Source organism: Larimichthys crocea, unplaced genomic scaffold (assembly GCF_000972845.2).
Source record: "Larimichthys crocea isolate SSNF unplaced genomic scaffold, L_crocea_2.0 scaffold244, whole genome shotgun sequence".
Lineage (NCBI taxonomy): Eukaryota > Metazoa > Chordata > Actinopteri > Sciaenidae > Larimichthys > Larimichthys crocea.
This window is the reverse complement of record NW_020853243.1, coordinates 64,318-89,434: the sequence shown is the minus strand read 5'-3', so window position 1 is coordinate 89,434 and position 25,117 is coordinate 64,318. Positions and strand designations below refer to the sequence as shown.

The 25,117-nt window shown below is 50.7% G+C and overlaps 1 protein-coding gene across 1 annotated transcript; it reads right to left on the bottom strand.

Moving 5' to 3' along the window:
- lamc1 (laminin, gamma 1) lies at positions 1-24,844 on the bottom strand. The gene is made up of 27 exons (XM_027275905.1): positions 24,810-24,844; positions 24,529-24,735; positions 23,110-23,276; positions 9,100-9,288; positions 8,656-8,773; positions 7,540-7,638; positions 7,127-7,263; positions 6,894-7,016; positions 6,558-6,747; positions 6,345-6,457; positions 5,971-6,192; positions 5,549-5,737; positions 5,207-5,452; positions 4,947-5,100; positions 4,714-4,856; positions 4,429-4,607; positions 4,195-4,348; positions 3,904-4,109; positions 3,734-3,813; positions 3,482-3,619; positions 3,231-3,375; positions 2,995-3,144; positions 2,765-2,879; positions 2,469-2,668; positions 2,226-2,384; positions 2,045-2,144; positions 1-1,958 (listed from the first exon to the last, which is right to left on the bottom strand). The coding sequence occupies exons 1-27, from the start codon at positions 24,842-24,844 to the stop codon at positions 1,702-1,704; spliced, it is 4,215 nt and encodes a 1,404-aa protein (XP_027131706.1). The 3' UTR covers positions 1-1,701.
- Between the last annotated feature and the right edge of the window lie 273 nt (positions 24,845-25,117).

Genomic DNA, 25,117 nt, shown 5'->3' with positions numbered 1-25,117 from the left:
TTCCTGTAGTAATGTTTATTATTCAAATGTTACGTTTGATTGACATCATGGAGCAGACAGGGTCACACAGGCGGTCGCCGTGACGATGCAGCGCGCACACACCAGCGTCTACGACATCAACAGATTACAGGACAGATAAGTGGTACATTATAACTTAAAATACTGTTTATACATCATGTCTGCGCGCTGCGCCCCCTGCAGGCCGGACACGCCGTCTGGATGGAGGCAGGTGAACAGGCAGTAGCAGTCCAGGTGAGCTGCGTGATGATTGGCTGTCTGTTCAGGACCCGACCTTTAAAGAGACCCTGCTCTGATGGTGACGGTGAGGGAGCGAGGACGACGGGGACGTGAATAAAAACGTGGACGCCCTCGTCGGGCTGTGATTACTTTATATTAAGGCACGAAACACTAATTAAAACGTTAACTACTGAAGCAACGTGTGGCCGAGCTCGTCGAGCTCCATACAAAGGGTCAAACACAAAAATATTCAGTTAGGTTGAATTAACGTGAAAATCCACAATCGATAAAACAAATGAAATATTGGCATCGCTATGAGGCAGCAACACGGAGCCTTGTATACAAGCAAGCATATTATAATAACATACCACAGACGTCATAGATACTCATATAGATTCACCTGGAGGTCTCAGTTGATTTGATTGTTTGTTTAAATCAGCCAACCTGAATCATTGCAGCATATTTACACAAACAACAAAGTCCTCACTGTGTCTTAATAAAAAACATTCACACAAAAATAAACATTTGAAATAATTATTAGCACCAGTGTATCAGATAAAGTCCTCGCTACGCAAAGTGGACAAAGTTGCATAGTGTTGATTTAGCCTGGAGGAAACGTGTTAACGAGACGAGCAGCGACTTCTGACGACGACCAAACATGGAGTGTTAAAAACATCGGACAGGAAGTGACGTCCGACCGCTGCTGACGCGCGACGGAGCCGCGGAAGTCAAACAGAGAACGCCGAGCGTGCGAACACACGGATGACTCGGCACGGTGAGCGGCTCCTCAACCAAACACGACCGCCGTGCTGAGTCATCGCTCGACTTCAGAGGCTTCGTCTGCGGCGCCGCTAAAGGCGTGAATACTGATGAAGAACAGAAGAAGAAGAAGAAGAAGAAGAAGTCTTCCTCTGTCTGTCGGCTCGAAGCTTTGGAGAGAAGAAGAAGGACAGACGGGAGGGTTCCTTCACTGTGTGGAGACATGATTGGTTTAAAAAACAAAACCAGACGCAGAGGGCGGCGGCGTTCTGACAGCGAGCCGCCGCGTTCAGCTGAAAACTGTAAAGTGTCCCGAGGCATGATGGGAAACGAGCGGACGCTCCTCGAGGAGGAACTTCCTGTGTGTCGGTGAGACTTCCTCTTGCGGGTCAGACGGGTGCAGTCACGTCGGGTTTGTGGTTCTTGGTTCTTTTCTTCGAGGGTCCTCGACCGCTCTGCACGGCTTCTCTGCGCCGCTTAGTTCATTCTACCGTAACCACGGCACGGCGGCGCGGCGGCAAAGACCGGAAAGACGAGACAGAAAAAAAACAACAAAAAAAGAAGCTGCTTCTCTTCTGAAAAACGTGAACGTGGTTTGAAGGTCGACAAAGAAAAACAAAGATTAAAAAACTTTTGGTAAAGTTGGCGTGTTCGCCGAGTGTTAGAAGTGAAGGGGGCGTGTCAGAGGAGGAGGAGGAGGCGGGGTTAAGGCCTCTCCAGAGACGGCGTGTTGAAGCAGCCCTCGGGTAACGTGTTCTTGATGTCGATGAGGTTGTCGATGTCGGCGCGGATCTCGCGGATCTGCAGGTCGTAGTTGTTGATCATGTCCTCCTGAGTCCGCGCCACGTCGTTCAGCTCCGCCAGCTTCCGGTCCAGCTCGCTGTTCGCCATCTTGCCCTTGGCGCTCTTCAAGGACTCGTCGATCTCGTTCAGTTTGCTCAGGTCCACCTTGTCGATGTTTCCTGCGGAGGAGACAAACGTTTAATCACATGATCGCCATCCATGATCCGACTTCCTGTTGGGATACAAACGGCGTGGCTGTTCTTACCCAGCTGATCCAGCAGGGCGGTGATGGTGCTCAGCACCGTCTTCACGGCGCTCTTGGCCTTGCGGGCGTTGCCCTCGGCCTCCTTGGCGTTGTCTGACGCCTGCAGGACAGGAAACAGGAAACAGATTATTTGAAGCCGTTCATCACGTCTTCATCAAAGCAGAACAGAACCGGCTCGTACCATTCCCGCCATCATCATGTCCTGGTCGGCGTCCGCCTTCTTCTTGGCCAGCTCCTGCTCGGCGGCGCTCAGCTGGTCCATCATGTTGCCGACCTCGTCGTCCAGCTTGTTGGTGTCCTGGAAGGCCTTCTCCGCGTCCTCCTTGGTCTTGGCGGAGCCCTGCGAGGACACGAGTCAACAGTGAGCACGATAAACCTGAAAGCGTCACACCTGCAGCAGGTCGCCGCCGCCGTCCCGTCGTACCTTCTGCACGTTGCTGGCGATCCTCTCGGCATCCTCCGCCTTCATCTTGGCCTCTTTGGCGTCAGCGGCCGCGTTGCCGAGCGCCGCCTCCGCCTGCCTGGTCTTCTCGTTGGCCGCCATGATGGTGGCGTTGATGGCCGGGATCTTCTTCATGGCTTCCTCGGCGGCGGTCTTGTTGTCGTTGACCCTCCTGTCGAAGTCTGCGGGAAGTCACGAAGGAAACAGAAAAAAAAGACGTGAGACGACGAAGACGTGTCAAAGTCTGACAAACAAACCATCGACAAACATCAGGTTACCTCGGAGGTCTTCCAGGATGCTCTCGGCCTCCTTGAAGGTCGACTGACCCTTCTTCGCCGCCTCCTCAGCCAGAGCTTTGGCAGCGTCTGCTCGAGCCAACAGCTGATCTGCGGTCTGTCAGACAGGAACAGGAAACCAGACTTCAACATCGACGACCACGACAACGTGAGCGCTTAACGACGAGAGTGTTCGTCAGCGTTTAGCTGAGCATAGGCGGAGGTCGACGTACCTGCTGCTCACTTTTGCCTTTCTCCAGCAGTTTGCGCACTTCCTGCTCTTTGCCCTTCAGGTCGTCTCTCAGGTCGTTGTACTCCTTCTCCGTCTTGTCGATGAGCTTGTCGAGGTCCGACGCCTCCTTCTTGATCTTACTGGCTTCGTCCTGACGACACAAAGGTCGCTCGTCACAACAGGAAGTCAGAGTAAACATAAGAATCACTGCTGACGTCAGCAGAGGACGTCGCTCACCTCCAGAGCCTTGGTGTCTAGCGGCGGGATGCTGGTCAGGTTGGCGGCGATCTTCAGAGCTTTGTCTCCGGCGTCTTCCGCCTCGGCCTGAACCTTGTTGGCCTGTTTCTCCAGATTCTTGGCGAGCTCCTTCGCGTCGTTGTACCTGAAGGAAGCGGAGCGTGAGAGCAGATGTTAGTTTAACGTGCGTTAACGGCGAGGACGGACAGGAAGCTGCGGGCGGACACACAGGAAGCTGCGGGCGGACGTACTTCTTGTTGAGCTCGTTGATCTCCTGACTCGTCTTGCTCTCTCCGTCCAGAGTCTTCAGCAGCAGGTTGTACGCTTTGGTCGACGTGTCGTTGGCGTCTTTGGCGATCTTCTCGATCTGGTCGGCGTCCATCTTGTGCCTGAGAAAAGCAGAAACACGAAGTGACGAAGAGTTCGAACACTCGACGCCGCCTGGACTGACGGCACTTTGATTTTAACGGCACCGCGCTGAGTTTGTCTCGTGGTCGCCTTACTTGTCGGCAAGCGTTCGAGCCTCCTCAGCCAGCAGCGTCATGTTGTTTGGGTCTGCGGCGCCGGTCGGTGGTTTGATATCCTGCGGACGACATCAGCTCCGTTAATAAGCTCTCAGGCCTGGTCGGCTGAGACTGATCGTCACCGTGACCACATCGACATCACCACTCACCACTTTGCTGATGGCGTCCTTGGCCTTGTCCAGCTCCTGCCTGGCTCGGTCGATCAGGCTCTCGGCGTCTCGGACTCGGTTGCGGGCGCGGTCGGCTTGTGTGCCGGTGTCGTCCACCGTGTTGCGGATGCTCTGCAGCCGGTTCCACTGCGTGGTCAGCGTGTTGTTGATGTTGTTCAGGCGGTCCAGCAGACCTTGGTCTACAGCTGAAGGGTCAAAGGTCACGTTGCATCAATCAGTTAAACTTCAGGAGCTGCAGCAGGTCCAACACGGTACCGAGTCGAGACCTACCTTTGCTGGCCTGAGCCTCGTCCAGCAGCTCCATGATGGCCCGCTCCGCCTCCTTCAGCCGGTCCTCGAACGCCTCGTCGGTGACGGTCTCACCGGAGCCGAGGTTATCGATCAGAGTCTGCAGGTCGTGAAGCTTCTGCCGCTGCTGGTTCACCTGGAGACACAAAGAACCGTCACCATCTCCGAACACGAGGACTGAACACACGGGTCGGTTCCTCCGGTTCCCTTCCTCACCTTGTCTCTGACCAGACTGTAGCAGGAAGGACACTGCTGGCAGCCCGGCGCCGAGCGGTTGTAGAAGTAGTTCTCCTCGCACATGTCGCACCGAGCGCCGACGAAGCCGGGCCGGCACTCGCAGCGCCCGTCCTCTTTGCACTGACCCGACTGAGAGCCTTCCGGGTCGCAGTCGCAAGCTGCAGGTCAAACACACAAAACCAGAAGAGCTTTAACACACACACACACACACACACACACACACACACACACACGGCGTCACAGCGATGATGTCATCGTTCTTACGTTTGCATCCCGACGAGCTGAAGCCGAAGAAGTTGACCTCGCAGCGCTCGCAGTGCAGGCCGGTGATGCCGGGCTGACACTCGCACTGTCCTGTCGTGATGTCACACTGCCCGTTGGTGGAGCCAATCGGATTACAGTTACACCTGTGGGAGGAGAGCGACAGTGAGGTTAACACCTGCTGATGTCACTGTGATGTCACTGTGATGTCACTGTGATGCAGAGGACAGACGGACCGTTCGCAGCCGTTGCCGCTCTGCAGGTTGAAGAAGCCGGGCTGGCAGGCGCTGCAGTCGCGCTCGGCCACGTTGGGGAGGCACTGACACTGACCGGTGACCTGCGAGCAGGCGGACTGACGGCCGACGGTACCGGACGGCGAACAGGAGCACGCTGAGGGGGCGGAGCCACAGACAAAGAGTCAGACGGTCAGGAAGTTTGTACGATTGGTCAGAATTAAAACTCATCGAATATTCAGAACCTCAGGACTTCCTCTTACGTTTGCACTTGTCGGCGGGGTTGGTGGCGAGGGCGTTGCCGTAGAAACCGTCCTTGCAGCGGTCGCAGAAGAAGCCGTCGGTGTTGTGGATGCACTTCAGGCACTCTCCGGTCTCGCGGTTGCAGTTGCCAACAGCATTGGGGTCGATGTTGTCGCTGCACTTGCAGGCGCGGCAGGCTCGGACCGGGCCGCTCTGACCCAGCGGGTCGCCGAAGAAACCGTCATCACAGAGCTCGCAGCGTTTACCTGCAGACAGGTGACGTCACAGGACGGTTACACGATTGTCATACATCAAGACCCGGAGAGGTGCAGGAGGGCAGGCGGCCCGTCTCAGGTGTGTACCTGTGGTTCCGGTGGGACAGTTGGTGCAGACGACCTCTCTGGTCTTCAGGACGACGGCGCAGGTCGCTCCGGATGGACAAGGACATGGCTGACAGTCACCTGACGTCCCCCGGGTGGCGTCGCCATAGAAACCGTCTTTACAGCGCTCACAGCTCAAACCAGCCGTGTTGTCCTGACAGTCGCACGCTCCTGAACAGACAGACAGACGACAAAAGAGCCATTAAACCTGCAGATAAACCTGTCTCACCTGTCTGTCACCTGTCTCACCTGTCTGTCACCTGTCTGTCACCTGTTTTACCTGTCTGTCACCTGTCTGTCACCTGTGTGTCACCTGTCTCACCTGTCTGTCACCTGTCTGTCACCTGTGTGTCACCTGTCTCACCTGTCTGTCACCTGTCATACCTGTGTGTCACCTGTCTCACCTGTGTCGGGGTTGCAGGCGTCGCTGTGTCCGTTACAGTTGCACGGCTCGCAGGCGCTGAAGGCTCCGAGCTCTGGACGGGCACGGCGATATCCCACAGTGCACTGCTCGCAGTGCTGACCCTGGTAACCCTGAGGACAGGTGCACTGCTCCACCCAACGGGCCGGCACACCTGGACCACGCCTCGCCGTCACCAAGGTAACATCGTCAAGATAACCGGCACCTGGAGACGACGATTCATTAATGAATGATAAACAGAGAAAAGGTGTGTGTGAGTGTGTGTGTGTGTGTGTGTGAGTGTGTGTGTGTGTGTGAGTGTGTGTGTGTGAGAGTGTGTGTGTGTGTGTGTGTGTGTGTGTGTGTGTGTGTTCGTACTCCTCTCGCTGTAGGTGCCGCGGATCTTGATGGCCGTCAGGTTGTGAAGAAGTTTCTGGAAGTCTGAGTGGCTGACCGGAGGCCTCCAGGGGTAATCAGTGCTGTCATGGAGCCTGAACCAGAACCAGGGATTAACAGGTGATCATGTGAATCCAGATTAACGGGCCACCTCAGACCGGATCAGATAATCCGACTCGTTTCCCTGCGTCTCACCTGAACACGTATGTCTGCATGTTCTCATTGGGGTAGGCGTTGCCCTGGGCGATGAGGGGGACAGCCACCCTCAGGTCGGATCCCTCCAGAACCAGATCCTCCGCCGACAGCCGAGTGTCCCGCCGGTCGACCCGGAAACTCAGACTCAGGTTCTGACCGTAACTCAACATCTGGTTCCCCAAAAACTTCTCTGTGACGCACGGACACGGGAAAACATGTCACCATGTGTCAGGGTGCAGGCGGCATTTCAAGGGTAAAAATCAAGCACTTTTCAAGGACTTTCAAGGTAGCTAAACGCCTGTGTGTGTGTGTGTGTGTGTGTGTGTGTGTGTGTACCTGGGGCTATGAAGTACATGGGGAAGTAGTCTTCTGAGATGAGGGAGACTTCCTGTCCGCTGGAGGACCATTGGACCGGGACACTGGAGCCGTCACGCTGCTGACCGGTCCACTGCTCGTCATCTGACACACACACACACACACACACACACGTTAAAAACACTGACCTCTGTGGTTACATCATGTGTCCTGTGGGTTTTGCGTCCCTGCGTCCGGCCTGCAGGCGGCGTTACCTCTGTGGAAGGACGAGCTGATGGCGTGGACGCTGAAGCCTTCGGCGCTGTCGCACACAGACGAGTGCTGGAAGCAGAAGCACGGCGTGCAGCCCTGAGGGTTGGTCGGGTCCAGGTTGAAGTAGCCCAGTTTACACCTGACAGACAGAGACGAGGGTTAATGCCTTACATCACTGTCTTTTATTTTGAAGGCTTCGTTTGAGTTTAGTTTAATAAAAAGTCTCGTTGAACTTTAACGAGCTCGCCTGACGCTCAGCACCTGCGATTCACCTGTACCTGTCACACCTGTACATCATCAGACAGAACACGCAGAGTTAATGGAAACCTGCTGACAGCTCAATGAAGCTGCTGTGTGTGTGTGTGTGTGTGTGTGTGTGTGTGTGTGTGTGTGTGTGTGTGTGTGTGTGTCTCACCTGTCGCAGCTGAAGCCCTCCACGTGGTCTTTGCAGCGACACTGTCCCGTGTTGACGTCACACTCCTGAGTGCTGCCCGAGGGCGAGCAAGAACACGGCCTGACAGAGAGAGAGGGAGTGTGTCACATGACCTGTTCATGTTTACATTCACAGAGACAGACAGGCAGGAGGTGAGACAGGCAGGAGAGAGACAGGAGATGAGACAGACAAACAGGAGAGAGACAGGCAGGAGAGAGACCGGAGGTGAGACAGACAGGCAGGAGGTGAGACAGACAGACAGGAGGTGAGACAGACAGGAGGTGAGACAGGCAGGAGAGAGACAGACAGGAGGTGAGACAGGCAGGAGAGAGGCAGGAGAGAGACAGACAGGAGAGAGACAGACAGGAGAGAGACAGGAGGTGAGACAGACAGGAGAGAGACAGACAGGAGAGAGACAGGCAGGAGGTGAGACAGGAGGTGAGACAGACAGGCAGGAGAGAGACAGACAGTAGAGAGACAGGAGGTGAGACAGACAGACAGGAGAGAGACAGACAGGAGGTGAGACAGACAGGCAGGAGGTGAGACAGGAGGTGAGACAGACAGGCAGGAGGTGAGACAGGAGAGAGACAGACAGGAGGTGGGACAGACAGGAGAGAGACAGACAGGAGGTGAGACAGACAGGAGAGAGACAGGCAGGAGGTGAGACAGGAGAGAGACAGACAGGAGGTGAGACAGGAGACAGACAGGCAGGAGGTGAGACAGACAGGCAGGAGGTGAGACAGGAGACAGACAGGCAGGAGGTGAGACGGTGTGTATTCTCACAGTCTGCCAGCAGAGGGCGCTGTGTGGTCACATGTGGAGCTCTTCAAACATTTAAACGTTAAACTAACACAAATGAAACGTTTTCTTCATGTTTTGTTTTGTTGATTTATTTACTAATATTCCTGCACATGCAGATGCATCATGGGTAACAGGATCATTCTGATAATTGACAAATCTGCAGATATCGTCTTCACTGATTTTCCCTGCAGCTGGAGGTCGGCGATCAGCTGATCTGAGGTCAGCGATCAGCTGATCTGAGGTCGGCGATCAGCTGATCTGAGGTCGGCGATCAGCTGATCTCAGGTCAGTGTGTACCTGCAGCCGGCCTCCGTCAGGCTGTGGTATCCGGGCTGGCAGCGGTCGCACTTCTCTCCGGTCACTCCCGGTTTACACGCACACATTCCTCTGTTGTCACACTGAGGAGACTCCGAGCCTGGGAAAAAACACACACACACACACACACACACACACACACACACACAGAGCATGTTAATCTGTAACCACGTGCAAACAATCGGCTCCATTAACAAACCGTTACAGAGCAGCAGCAGCTGGAACAGCTGCTTCAGATTGAACGGCGGTTCTGTAGAACCAGCAGAACCACAGCGTTCATTCCTGAGGCTTCACATGTTTTCACTGCAGCACCGACTGAACACAGCTGAGTGTTTGACAGACATGACAGAGAGCTTCCAATGATTCCACACACACACTCAGAGTAATCAGAGTACTGCGATGGTCATGTGACCACGTTGGACTCACCGACAGTGTTGCAGCTGCAGGGCAGGCAGCGGCTGCCGCTCTGGTCTCTGTAGTAGTTTTCCAGGCAGCGCTCACAGTTCGGACCTCCGGTGTTGTCCGCACAGTTCCTGCAGTGACCTCCGTGACCCGTGGCCCGGTACAGCTCCTTATCGAAGTAACACTCGGAGCTCTTCCCGTTACAGTCACAGGCTGAGACACACACACAGCCACACGTTAACCACAAAGCTTTGACATTAGAGTTCTACCACATCAACCCATCTTAGCTCAGTATTCTAGGCATGACAGTTAGAACACACTAAAAACATGCTGAAACACACATGTTTAAAAACACGTTAGAAACACGTTAGAAACACGTTAAAAAACATGCTTTCAATGTGTTTCTAACGTGTTTTTAAACATGTTAGAAACATGTAATCATGTTATGATCAGGTGAAATGACGTGGAGCTGGACTCGAACACGTTCATGTCTTAGTGTCTGCAGGACGGATTAACTGACTGTGGGAGAAATGAACTCAGTTCGTCATGCATCTGTACTGTGATACAGGAACTACAGCTCCCACAATCCCCCTGAGACTGTCATGACTAATGCAGCGGTTTCCCGCCCTGCACGCCGTGGGAGCACGTCATGTGACTTACGGGTCAGTCCATATATGTCTCTTCCTGTGTCTCATTTTACAGTTTCATTTCTTCAGCTGCTGACTCCATTTATGAGAAGATGAGTTACCACAGACCACCACGGACCACTGCAAACCACCACAAACTACTACAGACCACTACAAACCACTACAGACCACCACAGACCTAAACTAGCATTAGTATATGCATATATATATATTGTGTGTGTGTTGACATATCAGAACGTGTGTGTGTGTGATGTGTGTGTTGTGTGTGTGTGTGATCATATCAGGACTTGTGTGTGGTGTGTGTGGGTGTGTGTGTTCATACCAGAATGTGTGGGTGTGTGTGTGTGTGTGTGTTCATATCACTACGTGTGTGTGTGTTCATAGTGAACAAAGACTTTCCCATGCTCCTCGTGCACACACAGGCGGGATGTTGGCTGACGTCCTTTGTCCGTCCCGGCGGAGCAGGTTGTCCCTTCAGTAATCTGTCCATCTGTCTCATGAAGCCAACAGACTGAATGTGTTTCCAGATTTTCCCAGCACTCTGCTCGGCACCGTGCTGATCCAAAGAATGTGTGACTGCACATCTGTCCTCTGCCGCTGTGAGACCAATACTCAGGTTCCTCTAGGACGACTGTCCATGTTCCTCTGAGGACGACTGGTCCATGTCCTGAGGACGACTGTTCATGTTCCACTGAGGACGACTGTTCATGTTCCACTGAGGACTGTCCATGTTCCACTGAGGACGACTGTTCATGTTCCACTGAGGACTGTCCATGTTCCACTGAGGACGACTGTTCATGTTCCACTGAGGACGACTGTCCATGTTCCTCTGAGGACGACTGTCCATGTTCCACTGAGGACGACTGTTCAGTGGTCCTCTGAGGACGACTGTCCCAGTTCCCTGAGGGTGACTGTGACATGCAGCGCCACCACAGGTTTTAACCGTGTCCGACGCGTCTTCAGCTGTTTGGACGCTGTGTGTGCGTCCACGTCTGCAGCAGTCTGTTTTTCTTCCAGGTGTTGAGGTCCACACTGAAGCAAGGTGTGAAAAATCACGTCGTCCTCGCACTGCTTGCCTGTCTCTGTGGACGCACAGGCTGTCTCTGTGGACGCTCGGGCTGTCTCTGTGGACGCGCAGGCTGTTCTGTGGACGCTCGGACTGTCTCTGTGGACACTCAGGCTGCCTCTGTGGACGCTCGGGTTTCCTCTGTGGACGCTCGGGCTGTCTCTGTGGACGCTCAGGCTGTCTCTGTGGACGCTCGGGCTGTCTCTGTGGACACCATTGAATCAGTTCTCTGAGTGTTTGCATGAAGAGCTTTGAGAGGTAGAGTGTTGCATGATGTTCTTTACATGTCCAGAGTCCTCATGTCTTATATGTCTTCATGTCTCTCATCTCTATGGTAGAGGTCTGTGGATGTCCCGTGAGAGGTCTGTCTGTGTTTGGTTTGGCTCGTCTCTAACATGTCCATGTTGTCTCCTGCAGGAATGGGTGACGGCCACAGACATCAGAGTGACTCTGAACAGACTCAACACGTTGGGAGACGAAGTGTTCAACGACCCGAAGGTGCTCAATGTCGTATTACTACGCCTCTCTGACTTCGCCGTGGAGGAAGGTGAGTCCAGCTGATCCGTGGCTCATACTTTATTACTTTTTATTACTTTATTCCTTCATTCTGCAGCAGCTTTATGAGCTGTAATCAGACCCAGCTCGTCTGCTAACGACACATTTTTTTTGTGTTTACATGAGAGTGTGAACGTGTGGAGCAGCTCAGCCTGAGAGCTGACTGGCTGAGTGGGGTCAGGTGGTTTGGACTGTCCACTGTGTGGTCTGCTTCACGAGGCTGCCACACACAAGTGTGAGACAGGCGGCTGCTGCTGCTGCACCACCTCCACCACCCCACCACCCACACTCTGTTTGAAATGTGGAGCACATTCCATTACACGGCTGCATTCCACACATTCCTGGCCGGCAGGGCTGGATACAGAGAACGGGAACGGGCGGACCGACCGCCATGACGGTGGTGAGCTGGAGCACCTGTCAGAGCTGCACAATTCAACCTTTATTTATCCAAGAGGGCTCTGCTCCGTCAGCTCCACCCAGATAGTTACCTGAACCTGTTCACCTGTGAGCCGAGGGCACGACCAGCTCACATGTCGGTACAGAGCAAGCTCCATCAGACGGCTTTAAAATGTGAATGAACACTCACTGTGCTGCTCGTCCAATGAGAACCTCCGTGAAGCCTCCTTCATATATATATTTATGTATGTATATTTTACATGTTATTTATACATGTATGCAGCTGTACAAACAGTTTAAGGTGACAGGCTCATTATCTGCCTGAAAGAGGTTTAGAAAAATGAAGACGGCACCAAAACTGTAAATATTCATTAATCTAAGTCACTGGTGCTGCAGTCCGGCTTTTTTGAGTTTTTTTGTTAGTTATTTTCATCTTTGTAGTTTTTTTGTTAGTTTAGTTTTGTAGTTTTTTGTTAGTATTTTAGTTTTTTGTAGTTTTTTGTTATGTTAGTTTTTGTAGTTTTTTGTTAGTTTAGTTTTTGTAGTTTTTTGTTAGTTATTTTCACCTGTGTAGTTTTTTGTTAGTTATTTTAGTTTTTGTAGTTTTTTTGTTAGTTTAGTTTTTGTATTTTTTTTTTAGTTATGTTTTTTTGTAGTTTTTTGTTAGTTTATTTTTCACCTGTGAGTTTTTTGTTAGTTATTTTAGTTTTTGTAGTTTTTTGTTAGTTTCAGTTTTTGTAGTTTTTTTTTGTAGTTATTTTCACCTGTGTAGTTTTTTGTTAGTTATTTTAGTTTTTGTAGTTTTTTGTTAGTTCAGTTTTTGTAGTTTTTTTTGCAGCGGTTGTGTTGACAGCCTCTTCAACTGCCTCTGTTTTTCCACGTCTCTGTGCCAAGAAACACCTGAGACAATAACCAAAGGTGGCTGCCAGCAAGTCTTGTCCGGTTGTGCAGCCCCCCACCCTCTCACCTCCACCTCACAGTGGAAAAACTCATCAAACACCACGCCAGGCTCTGATCGACTTCGTGGTTTTCGGCCTTTATGATGAGAGATGGGCTTTAAATCACTCGCTGTCTGAGGTTAAATTGACGTTTTGTCTGGTGTATGGTAACAGGTGTGTTTCTGTTGTCTCAGGTGTAAGTGTAACGGTCACGCCCGTGAGTTTGTGAAGAACGGACGAGGACGGCTGGTGTGTAACTGCAAAACACAACACGGAGGGCGACGACTGCAACGTCCTGCAAACCGTTGTTACAACGACCGGCCGTGGATGAGAGCGACCGCCGACAACCCCAACGAGTGTCTGCCGGGAGTCTGCTTACTGCACCTGCCCTTGCTCGATAGACATATATATATATATACACACTAGACATATATACATAGACGATATACATAGACATATATACATAGACATATATACATAGACGCCGCATTGAGCGTGAATCGTACGTAAACGGCGCCGCCATATTGGATGTGGCAGGTCCTGCCCGCGTAAACTAATAACAGGAAATGGACTGAACTTCATAAAGCGCCTTTCTACAAAGTTCTTTAAGTTAATGTCTCTTATACACCCATAACACACACACTAATTATACTGGGAAACAAACAGCACCAAAACAACGTATGTAACTTAAAGTGATTGTAATAAATGTTTACTCCTTATGTAAGCACCAAACCAACGATGTATTTTTCTAATGCTGAGTGTTTACACTACTAATGTGTGGTACCACTGTTACTGTGTATGATAAATATTGAAATATTTATATTTAACATTTACTGTGTCTATAATAACCAGATCCTGAAATGTAGATGTGAGATGAGGGTTTCTGAATAAAGAGCACACACACACACACACACACACACAACGCACACACACACACACACACACACCACACACATATATATATATATAATGTATGTGTGTATATATTATATATCATATATATATATATAGATATATATATATGTATATTTGTATGTATGTATGTATGTATGTATGTAGGTATGTATGTATGTAGGTATTTATGTATGTATTATTTATGTATGTGAAGTTGTGGTGTGTGATATATAGTATCATATATGGTGTGTATGTGTTGTGTATAGTGTGTGTGTGTGTGTTGTATGTATGTATATGTATATATGTATATGTATATATATGTGTATATATATATAATATATATTATATATAGGTGTGTGTGTATGTATGTATATATATATATATATATATATATTATATATAGTATATTATATATAATATATATATATATATATACAACACACACACACACACGTTGCATATATATAATATATTAAGAATATGTAATGTAAGAATCACAGCTGCAGTAAAGCAGCAGTAGCTAGACATATATACGCAGACCACACACGTCGGCAATATATATATATATATATATATTATAATAGATATATATATATATATATATATAATATATATATATATATATTATAATATATCGCTCTTCAGAGTTTGTCTCCGGCGTCTTCCGCCCTCGGACCTGAACCTTGTTGGCCTGTTTCTCCAGATTCTTGGCGAGCTCCTTGCGTCGTTGTACCTGATAGATCGGAGGCGTGCGAGCAGATGTTCGTTTACGTGCGTTTACCGGCGAGGACGGACAGGAGCTGCGGGCGGACCACACAGGAAGTGCGGGGGATCGTACTTCTTGTTGAGCTCGTTGTCTCCTGACCGTCTTGCTCTCTCGTCCGCAGTCTTCTCCAGCAGCAGTTGTACGCTTTTGGTCGACGTGTCGTTGGCGTATTTGGCGATTCTTTCTCGATCTGGTCGCGTCAATTTGTTGCCTGAGAAAAGCAGTAAACACGAAGTGACGAAGTAGTTCGAACACTCGACGCCGCACTGGACTGGCGGCACTTGCATTTTAACGGACCGGCTGAGTTTGTCTCGGGTCGCCTTACTTTGTCGGCAAGCCGTTCGAGCCTCCTCAGCCAGCAGCGTCCATGTTGTTTGGGTCTGCGGCGCGGTCGGTAGCGTTTGATATATCCTTGCGACGACATCCGCTCCGTTAATACGTGGAAATTACTGATCGTTCACCGTGACCACATTCGACATCACCACTCACCACTTTGCTGATGGCGTCCTGGCTTGTCACCAGCTCTGCCTGGCTCGTCGATTCGGCTCTCGTCGTCTCGGTACTCGTTTGGGGCGCGGTCGGCTTGTGTGCCGGTGTCGTCCCACGTGTTGCGGATGCTATGACGCCGGTTTTCACTGCTGGTTCAGCGTGTTGTTGTGTTGTTCAGGCGGTTCCAGCCGACTTGGTCTACAGCGGAAGGTTCAAGAGGTCCCGTTGCATCACTAGTTAAACTTAGGAGCTGCAGCCAGGTCCACACTGGTACCGAGTCGAGACCTACCTTTGCTGGCTTGCCTCGTCAGCCGCTCCATGATGCGCCCCGCTCCTCCTTCAAAGCCGGTCTCGAAGCGCCTCTACTGGTGAACGGTCTCCCCGGAGCCGAGGTTGTTTTATTCGATCAGAGTCGCAGGTCGTGACAGCTTCTGCCGACTGTGTTTCACCTGGAGACACCAAAGAACCGGTCACCATCTCCGAACACTAGGACTGAACACACGGTCGGTTCCTCCGGTTCCCTTCTCACCTTGTCTCGACCAGACTGTAGCAGGAAGGACACTGCTGCAGCCCGGCGCCGAGCCGGTTTTGTAGAAGTAATTCTCCTCGTCACTGCGCACCGAGCGACGCACGAAGCCGGGCCGGCTCGCAGCGCCCGTCCTCTTTGCACTGACCCGACTGCGAGCCTTCCGTGGTCGCCGTCGCAAGCTGCAGGTCAAACACAAAACAGAAGAGTTTAACACACACACACCACACACACACACACACACACACCACACACCACGGCACGGTGCGGCGTCGATGTCATCGTTCTTATCGTTTGCATCCCGACGAGCTTTGAAGCCGAAGAAGTTGACCTCGCCAGCTCGCAGTGCAGGCCGGTGATGCCGGGCTTGACCACTCGCACTTCCTGTCGTGATGTCACACTCCCGTTGGTGGAGCCAATCGGATACAGTTACAATGTGGGAGGAGAGCGCAGTGCAGGTTAACACTGCTGGATTGTCCACTGTTGATGTCACTGTGATGTCACTGTGAATGCAGAGGACAGTACGGACCGGTTCGCAGCCGTTGCGCCTCGCAGGTTGAAGTAAGCCGGGCTGGCAGGCGTGCGTCGCGTCGGCCACGTTGGGGACGGACACTGACACTGACCGTGGAACCTGCGAGCAGGCGGGACTGACGGCGACGGGTACCGGCCGGCGACAGGATCACGTGGGGGCGGAGCACAGCCAAAAGAGCGACGTGTCAGGAAGTTTGCTTTACGATTGGTCTCAGAATTAAAAACTCATCGAATATTCAGAACCTCAGGACTTCCTCTTAGTTTTTGCACTTGTCGGGCGGGTGGTTGGCGAGGGGCGTTGCCGTAGCAAACGTCTTTGCAGCGGTCGCAGAAGAGCCGTCGGTGTTTGTGGGATTTGCACTTTCAGGCACTCCCGGTCTCGCAGGTTGCAGTTGCCAACGCATTGGGGTCGATGTTGTCGCTGCACTTTGCGGCGCGCGCGCAGCTCGGACCGGGCCGCTCTGACCAGCGGTGCCGAAGACAACCGTTCATCACAGAGCTCGCACGTTACCTGCAGAACAGTGAGCAATCACTAGGACGGTGTTTACACGACTTCTGTTCCACTCCTACATAAGACCCGGAGAGGTGCAGGAGGGCAGGCGGCCTCGTCTTTTCAGGTGTGTGTACCTGTGGTTCCCGGTGGGACAGTTGTGAAGACGACCTCTCTGGTCTTCAGGACGACGGCGGCAGGTCGCTCCGGATGGAAAGAGACTGGGGCTGACAGCACTGACGGTCCCCAGGGTGGCGTCGCCATAGAAACCGTCTTTACAGCCGCTCACAGCTCCAAACCAGCCGTGTTGTCCTGACAGTCGCACGCTCCTGAACGTACAGACAGACGACACAATGAGCCATTAAACCCTGCAGATAAACTGTCTCACTGTCTGTACCTGTCTGGACCTGTGTACTCGTCTGATGTGTCACCTGTACTGGACCTTACTGTCACCTGTGTCACCTTGTACTTGTTACCTGTGTGTCACCTGTCGTACCTGTGTGTTCACTGTTCTGGACCTGTCTGTACACTGTCTGACCGTCTGTCACCTGTCTACCTGTGTGTCACTGTGTGTACCTGTCTGCCTGTCGTCACCTGTCTCACCTTGTGTCATTACCTGTCTGTACCTGTCTGTCCACCTTTGTGTCACCGGTGTACTGTTCACCTGTCTGTCACCTGTCTCACCTGTCTGTCACCTGTTTTCCTGTCGTCACCTGTCTGTCACCTGTGTGTCACCTGTCTCACCTGTCTGTCACCTGTCGTACCTGTGTGTCACCTGTCGTACCTGTCTGTCACCTGTCATACCTGTGTGTCACCTGTCGTACCTGTGTGTCACCTGTCGTACCTGTCTGTCACCTGTCTGTCACCTGTGTGTCACCTGTCTCACCTGTCTGTCACCTGTCGTACCTGTCTGTCACCTGCCGTACCTGTGTGTCACCTGTCGTACCTGTCTGTCACCTGTCTCACCTGTGTCAGCGTTGCAGGCGTCGCTGTGTCCGTTACAGTTGCACGGCTCGCAGGCGCTGAAGGCTCCGAGCTTGGCGGGCACGGCGATATCCCACATGCACTGCTCGCAGTGCTGACCCTGGTAACCCTGAGGACAGTGCACTGCTCCACCCACGGGCCGGCCACCTGGACCACGCCTCGCCCGTCACCAAGGTAACATCGTCAAGATAAACCGGCACCGGAGACGACGATTCATTAATGATGATAAACAGAGAAAAAGGTGTGTGTGTGTGAGGTGTGTGTGTGTGTGTGTGAGTGTGTGTGTGAGAGTGTGTGTGTGTGTGTGTGTGTGTGAGTGTGTGTGAGTGTGTGTGTGTGTGTGTGTGTTCGTACTCCTCTCGCTGTAGGTGCCGCGGATCTTGATGGCCGTCCAGGTTGTGAGAAGTTCTGGAAGTCTGAGTGGCTGACCGGAGGCCTCCAGGGGTAATCAGTGCTGTCATGGACCGACCAGAACCAGAACCAGGTTAACAGGTTGATCATGTGAATCCAGATTAACGGGCCACCTCAACCGGATCAGATAATCCGACTCGTTTCCCTGCGGTCTCACCGTGACACGTATGTCTGCATGTTCTCATTGGGTAGGCGTTGCCCTGGGCGATGAGGGGGACAAGCCACCCTCAGGTCGGATCCCTCCAGAACCAGATCCTCCGCCGCGACAGCCGGTGTCCGCCGGTCGACCCGGAAACTCAGACTCAGGTTGTAACCGTAACTCAACATCTGGTTCCCCAAAAACTTCTCTGTGACGCACGACACGGGGAAAACATGTCACCATGTGTCCGGGTGCAGGCGGCGTTTCAAGGGTAAAAATCAAGCACTTTTCAAGGACTTCAAGGTAGCTAAACGCCTGTGTGTTGTGTGTGTTGTGTGTGTGTGTGTGTGTGTTTGTGGTGTGTGGTACCTGGGGCTATGAAGTACATTGGAGTAGTCTTCTGGATGAGGGAGACTTCCTGTCCGCTGGAGGACCATTGGACCGGGACACTGGAGCCGTCACGCTGCTGACCGGTCCACTGCTCGTCATCTGACAACACACACCACACACACACACACACACACACACACACACACACACACACACACGTTAAAACACTGACCTCTGTGGTTTACATCATGTGTCGTGGGTTTTGCGTCCCTGCGTCCGGCCTGCAGGCGGCGTTACCTCTGTTGAAAGGACGCACGGCTGATGGCGTCGACGTGAGCCTTCGGCGCTGTCGCCCACCGACGAGTGCTGGAAGCAGAAGCACGGCGTAGCAGCCCTGAGGGTTGGTCGGTCCAGGTTGAAGGCCCAGTTTACACCTGACAGACCAGAGACGGGGTTAATGCCTTACATCACTGTCTTTTATTTTGAGGCTTCGTTTATTTTCTATGAGTTTAGTTTATAAAAAGTCTCGTTGAACTTTAACGGGCTCGCCTGACGCTCAGCACCTGCGATTCACCTGTACCTGTCACACCTGTACATCACAGACAGAACACGCAGAGTTAATGGAACCTGCTGACCGCTCATGAAGCTGCTTGTTTGTGTGATGTGAGGTGTGTGTGTGTGATGTGAGGTGTGTGTGTGTGTGTGTGTGATGTGAGGTGTGTGTGTGAGATGTGAGGTGTGTGTGTGTGTGTGTGTGTGTGTGTGTGTGTGTGTGTGTGTGTGTGTGTGTGTCTCACCTGTCGCAGCTGAAGCCCTCCACGTGGTCTTTTGCAGCGACACTGTCCCGTGTTGACGTCCCACTCCTGAGTGCTGCCCGAGGGCGGCAAGACACGCCTGACGAGGAGAGAGGGAGTGTGTCACCTGACCTGTTCATGTTTACATTCACACGAGACAGACAGCAGGAGGGAGACAGGCAGGAGAGAGGACAGGAGGTGAGTACAGACAGGCAGGAGGTGAGACAGACAGAAGGAGGTGGACAGGCGGAGGAGACAGGAGGTGAGACAAGACAAAACAGGAGAGAGACAGGCAGGAGAAGAGGACCGGAGGTGAGACAGACAGGCAGGAGGTGAGACAGGCAGGAGGAGACAGGAGAGAGGACAGGTGACGGACAGGCAGGAGAGGACAGGAGGTGAGACAGGCAGGAGAGAGGACAGGCCGAGAGAGGACAGACAGGAGGAGACAGACAGGAGAGAGACAGGAGGGAGACAGACAGGCAGGAGGTGGACAGCAGGAGAGAGAGAGACAGGGAGCAGACAGACAAACAGGAGAGGAGCAGGCAGGAGAGAGGACCGGAGGTGCAGACAGACAGGCAGGAGGTGAGTACAGACAGACAGGAGGTGAGACAGACAGAGGTGAGACAGGCAGGAGAGAGGACAGACAGGAGGTGAGACAGGCAGGAGAGAGGCAGAGAGAGAGACAGAGGCGAGAGACAGACAGGAGAGAGACAGGAGGTGAGACAGACAGGAGAGAGACCGACAGGAAGAGAGACAGGCAGGAGGTGAGACAGGAGGTGAGACAGACAGGCAGGAGAGAGACAGACAGTAGGAGACAGATGTGAGACAGACAGACAGGAGGGAGACAGGCAGGAGGTGAGACAGACAGACAGGAGAGAGACAGACAGCGGTGAGGGAAGACAGGCAGGAGGTGAGACAGGAGGTGAGACAGACAGGCAGGAGTGGACAGGAGAGAGACAGACAGGAGGTGGGACAGACAGGAGGAGAGTACAGACAGGAGGGTGAGCAGGAGAGAGACAGACAGGAGGTGAGACCGACAGGGAGGAGACAGACAGGGGTGAGACCGACAGGAGAGAGACGCGACAGGAGGTGAGACAGACAGGAGAGAGACCGACAGGCAGGAGGTGAGACGGTGTGTATTCTCACAGTCTTCCAGCAGAGGGCGTGTGTGGTCACATGTGGAGCTCTTCAAACATTTTAAACGTTTAACTAACACAAATGAAACGTTTTCTTCATGTTTTTGTTTTGTTGTTTATTTACTTAATTTCCTGCACATGCAGAGCATCATGGGTAAACAGGATCATTCTGATAATTGGACAAATCTGCAGATATCGTCTTCACTGATTTTCCCTGCAGCTGGAAGTCAGCGATCAGCTGATTGAGGTCGGCGATCAGCTGATCTGAGGTCGGCGATCAGCTGATCTGAGGTCGGCGATCAGCTGATCTCGGTCAGTGTGTACCTGCAGCCGGCCTCCGTCAGGCTGTGGTATCCGGGCTGGCAGCGGTCGCCACTCTCTCCGGTCACTCCCGGTTTTACCGCACACATTCCTCTGTTGTCACACTGAGGAGACTCCGAGCCTGGGAAAAAACACACACACACACACACACACACACACACACACACACACACACACACACACACCCCACACACACACCACACACACACACACACACCACACACACACACACACACAGCATGTTATCTGTAACCACGTGCAAACATCGGCTCCATTACAAACCGTTACAGAGCCGCAGCAGCTGGAACAGCTGCTTCAGATGAACGGCGGTTCTGTAGAACCAGCAGAACCACAGCGTTCTCCTGGGCTTCACATGTTTTCACTGCCAGCACCGACTGAAACACGCTGAGTGTTTGACAGACATGACAGAGAGCTTCCAATGATTCCCACACACACCTCAGAGAATCAGAGTATACTGCGATGGTCATGTGACCACGTTGGACCACCGACAGTGTTGCAGCTGCAGGGCAGGCAGCGGCTGCCGCTCTGGTCTCGTAGTAGTTTTCCAGGCAGCGCTCCACAGTTCGGACCTCCGGTGTTTGTCCGCACATTCCTGCAGTGACCTCCGTGACCCGTGGCCCGGTACAGCTCCTTATCGAAGTAACACTCGGAGCTCTTCCCGTTACAGTCACAGGCTGAGCACACACCCAGCCACACGTTAACCACAAAGCTTTGACATTAGAGTTCTACCACATCAACCCATCTTAGCTCAGTAATTCTAGGCTGCGGTTAGAACACACTAAAAACATGCTGAAACACACATGTTTAAAAACACGTTAGAAACACGTTAGAAACACGTTAAAAAACATGCTTTCAATGTGTTTCTAACGTGTTTTTAAACATGTTAGAAACACGTTAGAAACACGTTAGAAACACGTTAGAAAACATGCTTTCAATGTGTTTCTAACGTGTTTTTAACATGTTAGCAACATGTAATCCTGTTATGATCAGGTGAAATGCGTGGGCTGGACCTCGAACCTGTTCATGTCTTAGTGTCTGCGGACGGTATTACTGACTGTGGGAGAAATGACCTCAGTTCGTCATGCCATCTGTACTTGATGAACAGGAACAACAGCTTCCCAATCCCCCTGAGACTGTCATGACTAATGCAGCGGTTTCCCGCCCTGCACGCCGTGGGAGCACGTCATGTGACTTACGGGTCAGTCCATATGTCTCTTCCTGTGTCTCATTTTACAGTTTCATTCTTCAGCTGCTGACTCCATTATGAGAAGATGAGTTACCACAGACCACCACGGACCAACTGCAAACCACCACAAACTACTACAGACACTACAAACCACTACAGACCACCACAGACCTAAACTAGCATTAGTATATGCTATATATATATATATATATTAAGATATATATAAATATATATATATATATCTATATAGATATATATATATATATATAGATAATATATATATATATGCAGACGTGGTGTGTCCTGCGTATATATGTCTAGGCTACTGCCGGCTTTACTGCAAGCTGTTGAGTCTTACATTACATATTCTTATATATATATTATATATGGCAGACGTGTGTGTGTGTGTGTGTATATATATTATATATATATATAGATATATATATTATATATGAATATATATATAATATATATATATATAGACATACAATACACACACAATAATAGATATATATATATATATATATACACAATATATAGACATATACATAATATACAAGACATACAAAGAAAACACACACACACACACACATATACCACAACACATACACACATATAGATATATATATTACACACACACACACATACATAGACATAATACAGACATACATACATACATACATACATACATACATACATACATACATACATACATACATACATACATACATATATATATAAGATATACATATATATATATATAGATATATATATATAACACCCAAACATATATTATATATATAGTGTTGTGTGTGTGTGTGTGTGGTGTGTGCGTGTGGTGTGTGTGGTTGTGTGTGTGTTGGCTCTTTATTCAGAAAACCCTCATGTCACATCTACATTTCAGGATCTGGTTATTATAGACACAGATTAAATGTTAAATATAAATATTTCAATATTTATCATCACAGTAACAGTGTTACACACATTAGTAGCTGTAAACACTCAGCATTAGAAAAATACATACGTTGGTTTGGTGCTTACATAAAGAGTAAACATTTATAATCATCACTTTAAAAGTTACATACGTTGTTTTTGGTGCCTGTTTGTTTCCCAGATATATTAGTGTGTGTGTGAATGGGTGTATAAGAGACATTAACTTAAAGAACTTTGTAGAAAGGCGCTTTATGAAGTTCAGTCCATTTCCTGTTATTAGTTTACGGGCAGACCTGCCACATCCAATATGGCGGCGCCGTTTACGTACGATTCAGCGGTCAATGCGGCGTCTATGTATATATGTCTATGTGTGTATATATATATATGTCTATGAGCAGCAGGTGCAGTAAAGCAGCAGCAGGTGCAGTAAAGCAGCAGCAGGTGCAGTAAAGCAGCAGCAGGTGCAGTAAAGCAGACTCACGCAGACACTCGTTGGGGTTGTCGGCGGTCGCTCTCATCCACGGCCGGTCGTTGTAGAACGGTTTGCAGACGTTGCAGTCGTCGCCCTCCGTGTTGTGTTTGCAGTTACACACCAGCCGTCCTCGTCCGTTCTTCACACACTCACTGGCGTGACCGTTACACTTACACCTGAGACACAGAAACACACCTGTTACACACACCAACAACGTCAATGTTAACCTCAGACAGCGAGATGATTTAAAGCCCATCTCTCATCATAAAGGCAGAAAACACGAAGTCGATCAGAGCCTGGCGTGGTGTTCTGATGAGGTTTTTCCACTGTGAGGGTGGAGGTGAGAGGGTGGGGGGCTGCACAACAGGACAAGACTTGCTGTGCAGCCACCTTTGGTTATTGTCTCAGGTGTTTCTTGGCACAGAGACGTGGAAAAACAGAGGCACTGAAGAGGCTGTCAACACAACCGCTGCAAAAAAAACTACAAAAACTGAACTAACAAAAAACTACAAAAACTAAAATAACTAACAAAAAACTACAAAAACTAAACTAACAAAAAACTACAAAGATGAAAATAACTAACAAAAAACTACAAAAAGCCGGACTGCAGCACACAGATGACTTAGATTAATGAATATTTACAGTTTTGGTGCCGTCTTCATTTTTCTAAACATCTTTCAGGCAGAATAATGAGCCTGTACATTAAACTGTTTGTACAGCTGCATACATGTATAAATATACATGTATAAATATACATGTATAAATATACATACATAAATATATATATGAAGGAGGCTTCACGGAGAGTTCTCATTGGACGAGCAGGCAAAGTGAGTGTTCATTCACATTTTAAAGCCGTCTGATGGAGCTGCTCTGTACAGACATGTGAGCTGGTCGTGCCGCTCGGCTCACAGGTGAACAGGTTCAGGTAAATCTGGGTGGAGCTGACGGAGCAGAGCCCTCCTTGGATAAATAAAGGTTGAATGGTGCAGCTCTGACAGGTGCTCCAGCTCACCACCGTCATGGCGGTCGGTCCGCCCCGTTCCAGTTCTCTGTAATCCAGCCCTGCCGGCCAGGAATGTGTGGAATGCAGCCGTGTAATGGAAATGTGCTCCACATTTCAAACAGAGTGTGGAGGTGGTGGAGGTGGTGGAGGTGGTGCAGCAGCAGCAGCCGCCTGTCTCACACTTGTTGTGTGCAGGCCTCAGTGAAGCAGACCACACAGTGACACGTCCAAACCACCTGACCACACTCAGCCAGTCAGCTCTCAGGCTGAGCTGCTCCAACACGTTCACACTCTCATGTAAACACCAAAAAATGTGTCGTTAGCAGACGAGCTGGGTCTGATTACAGCTCATAAAGCTGCTGCAGAATGAAGGAATAAAGTAATAAAGTAATAAAGTATGAGTCACGGATCAGCTGACTCACCTTCCTCCCACGGCGAAGTCAGAGATGGCGTAGTAATACGACTTGAGCACCTTCGGGTCGTTGAACACTTCGTCTCCAAACGTGTTGAGTCTGTTCAGAGTCACTCTGATGTCTGTGGCCGTCACCCATTCCTGCAGGAGACAACATGGACATGTTAGAGACAGAGACACAAACACAGACAGACCTCTCACGGGACATCCACAGACTCTACATCAAGAGATGATGAGACATGAAGACATAAAGACATGAGGACTCTAGGACATGTAAAGAACTCATGCAACCTCTCAAAGCTCTTCATGCAAACACTCAGAAACATGATCAATGGTGTTCACAGAGACAGCCCGAGCGTCCACAGAGACAGCCTGAGCGTCCACAGAGACAGCCCGAGCGTCCACAGAGAAAGCCCGAGCGTCCACAGAGGCAGCCTGAGTGTCCACAGAGACAGTCCGAGCGTCCACAGAGACAGCCTGAGCGTCCACAGAGACAGCCCGAGCGTCCACAGAGACAGCCTGTGCGTCCACAGAGACAGCAAGCAGTGCGAGGACGACGTGATTTTCACACCTTGCTTCAGTGTGGACATTAACACCTG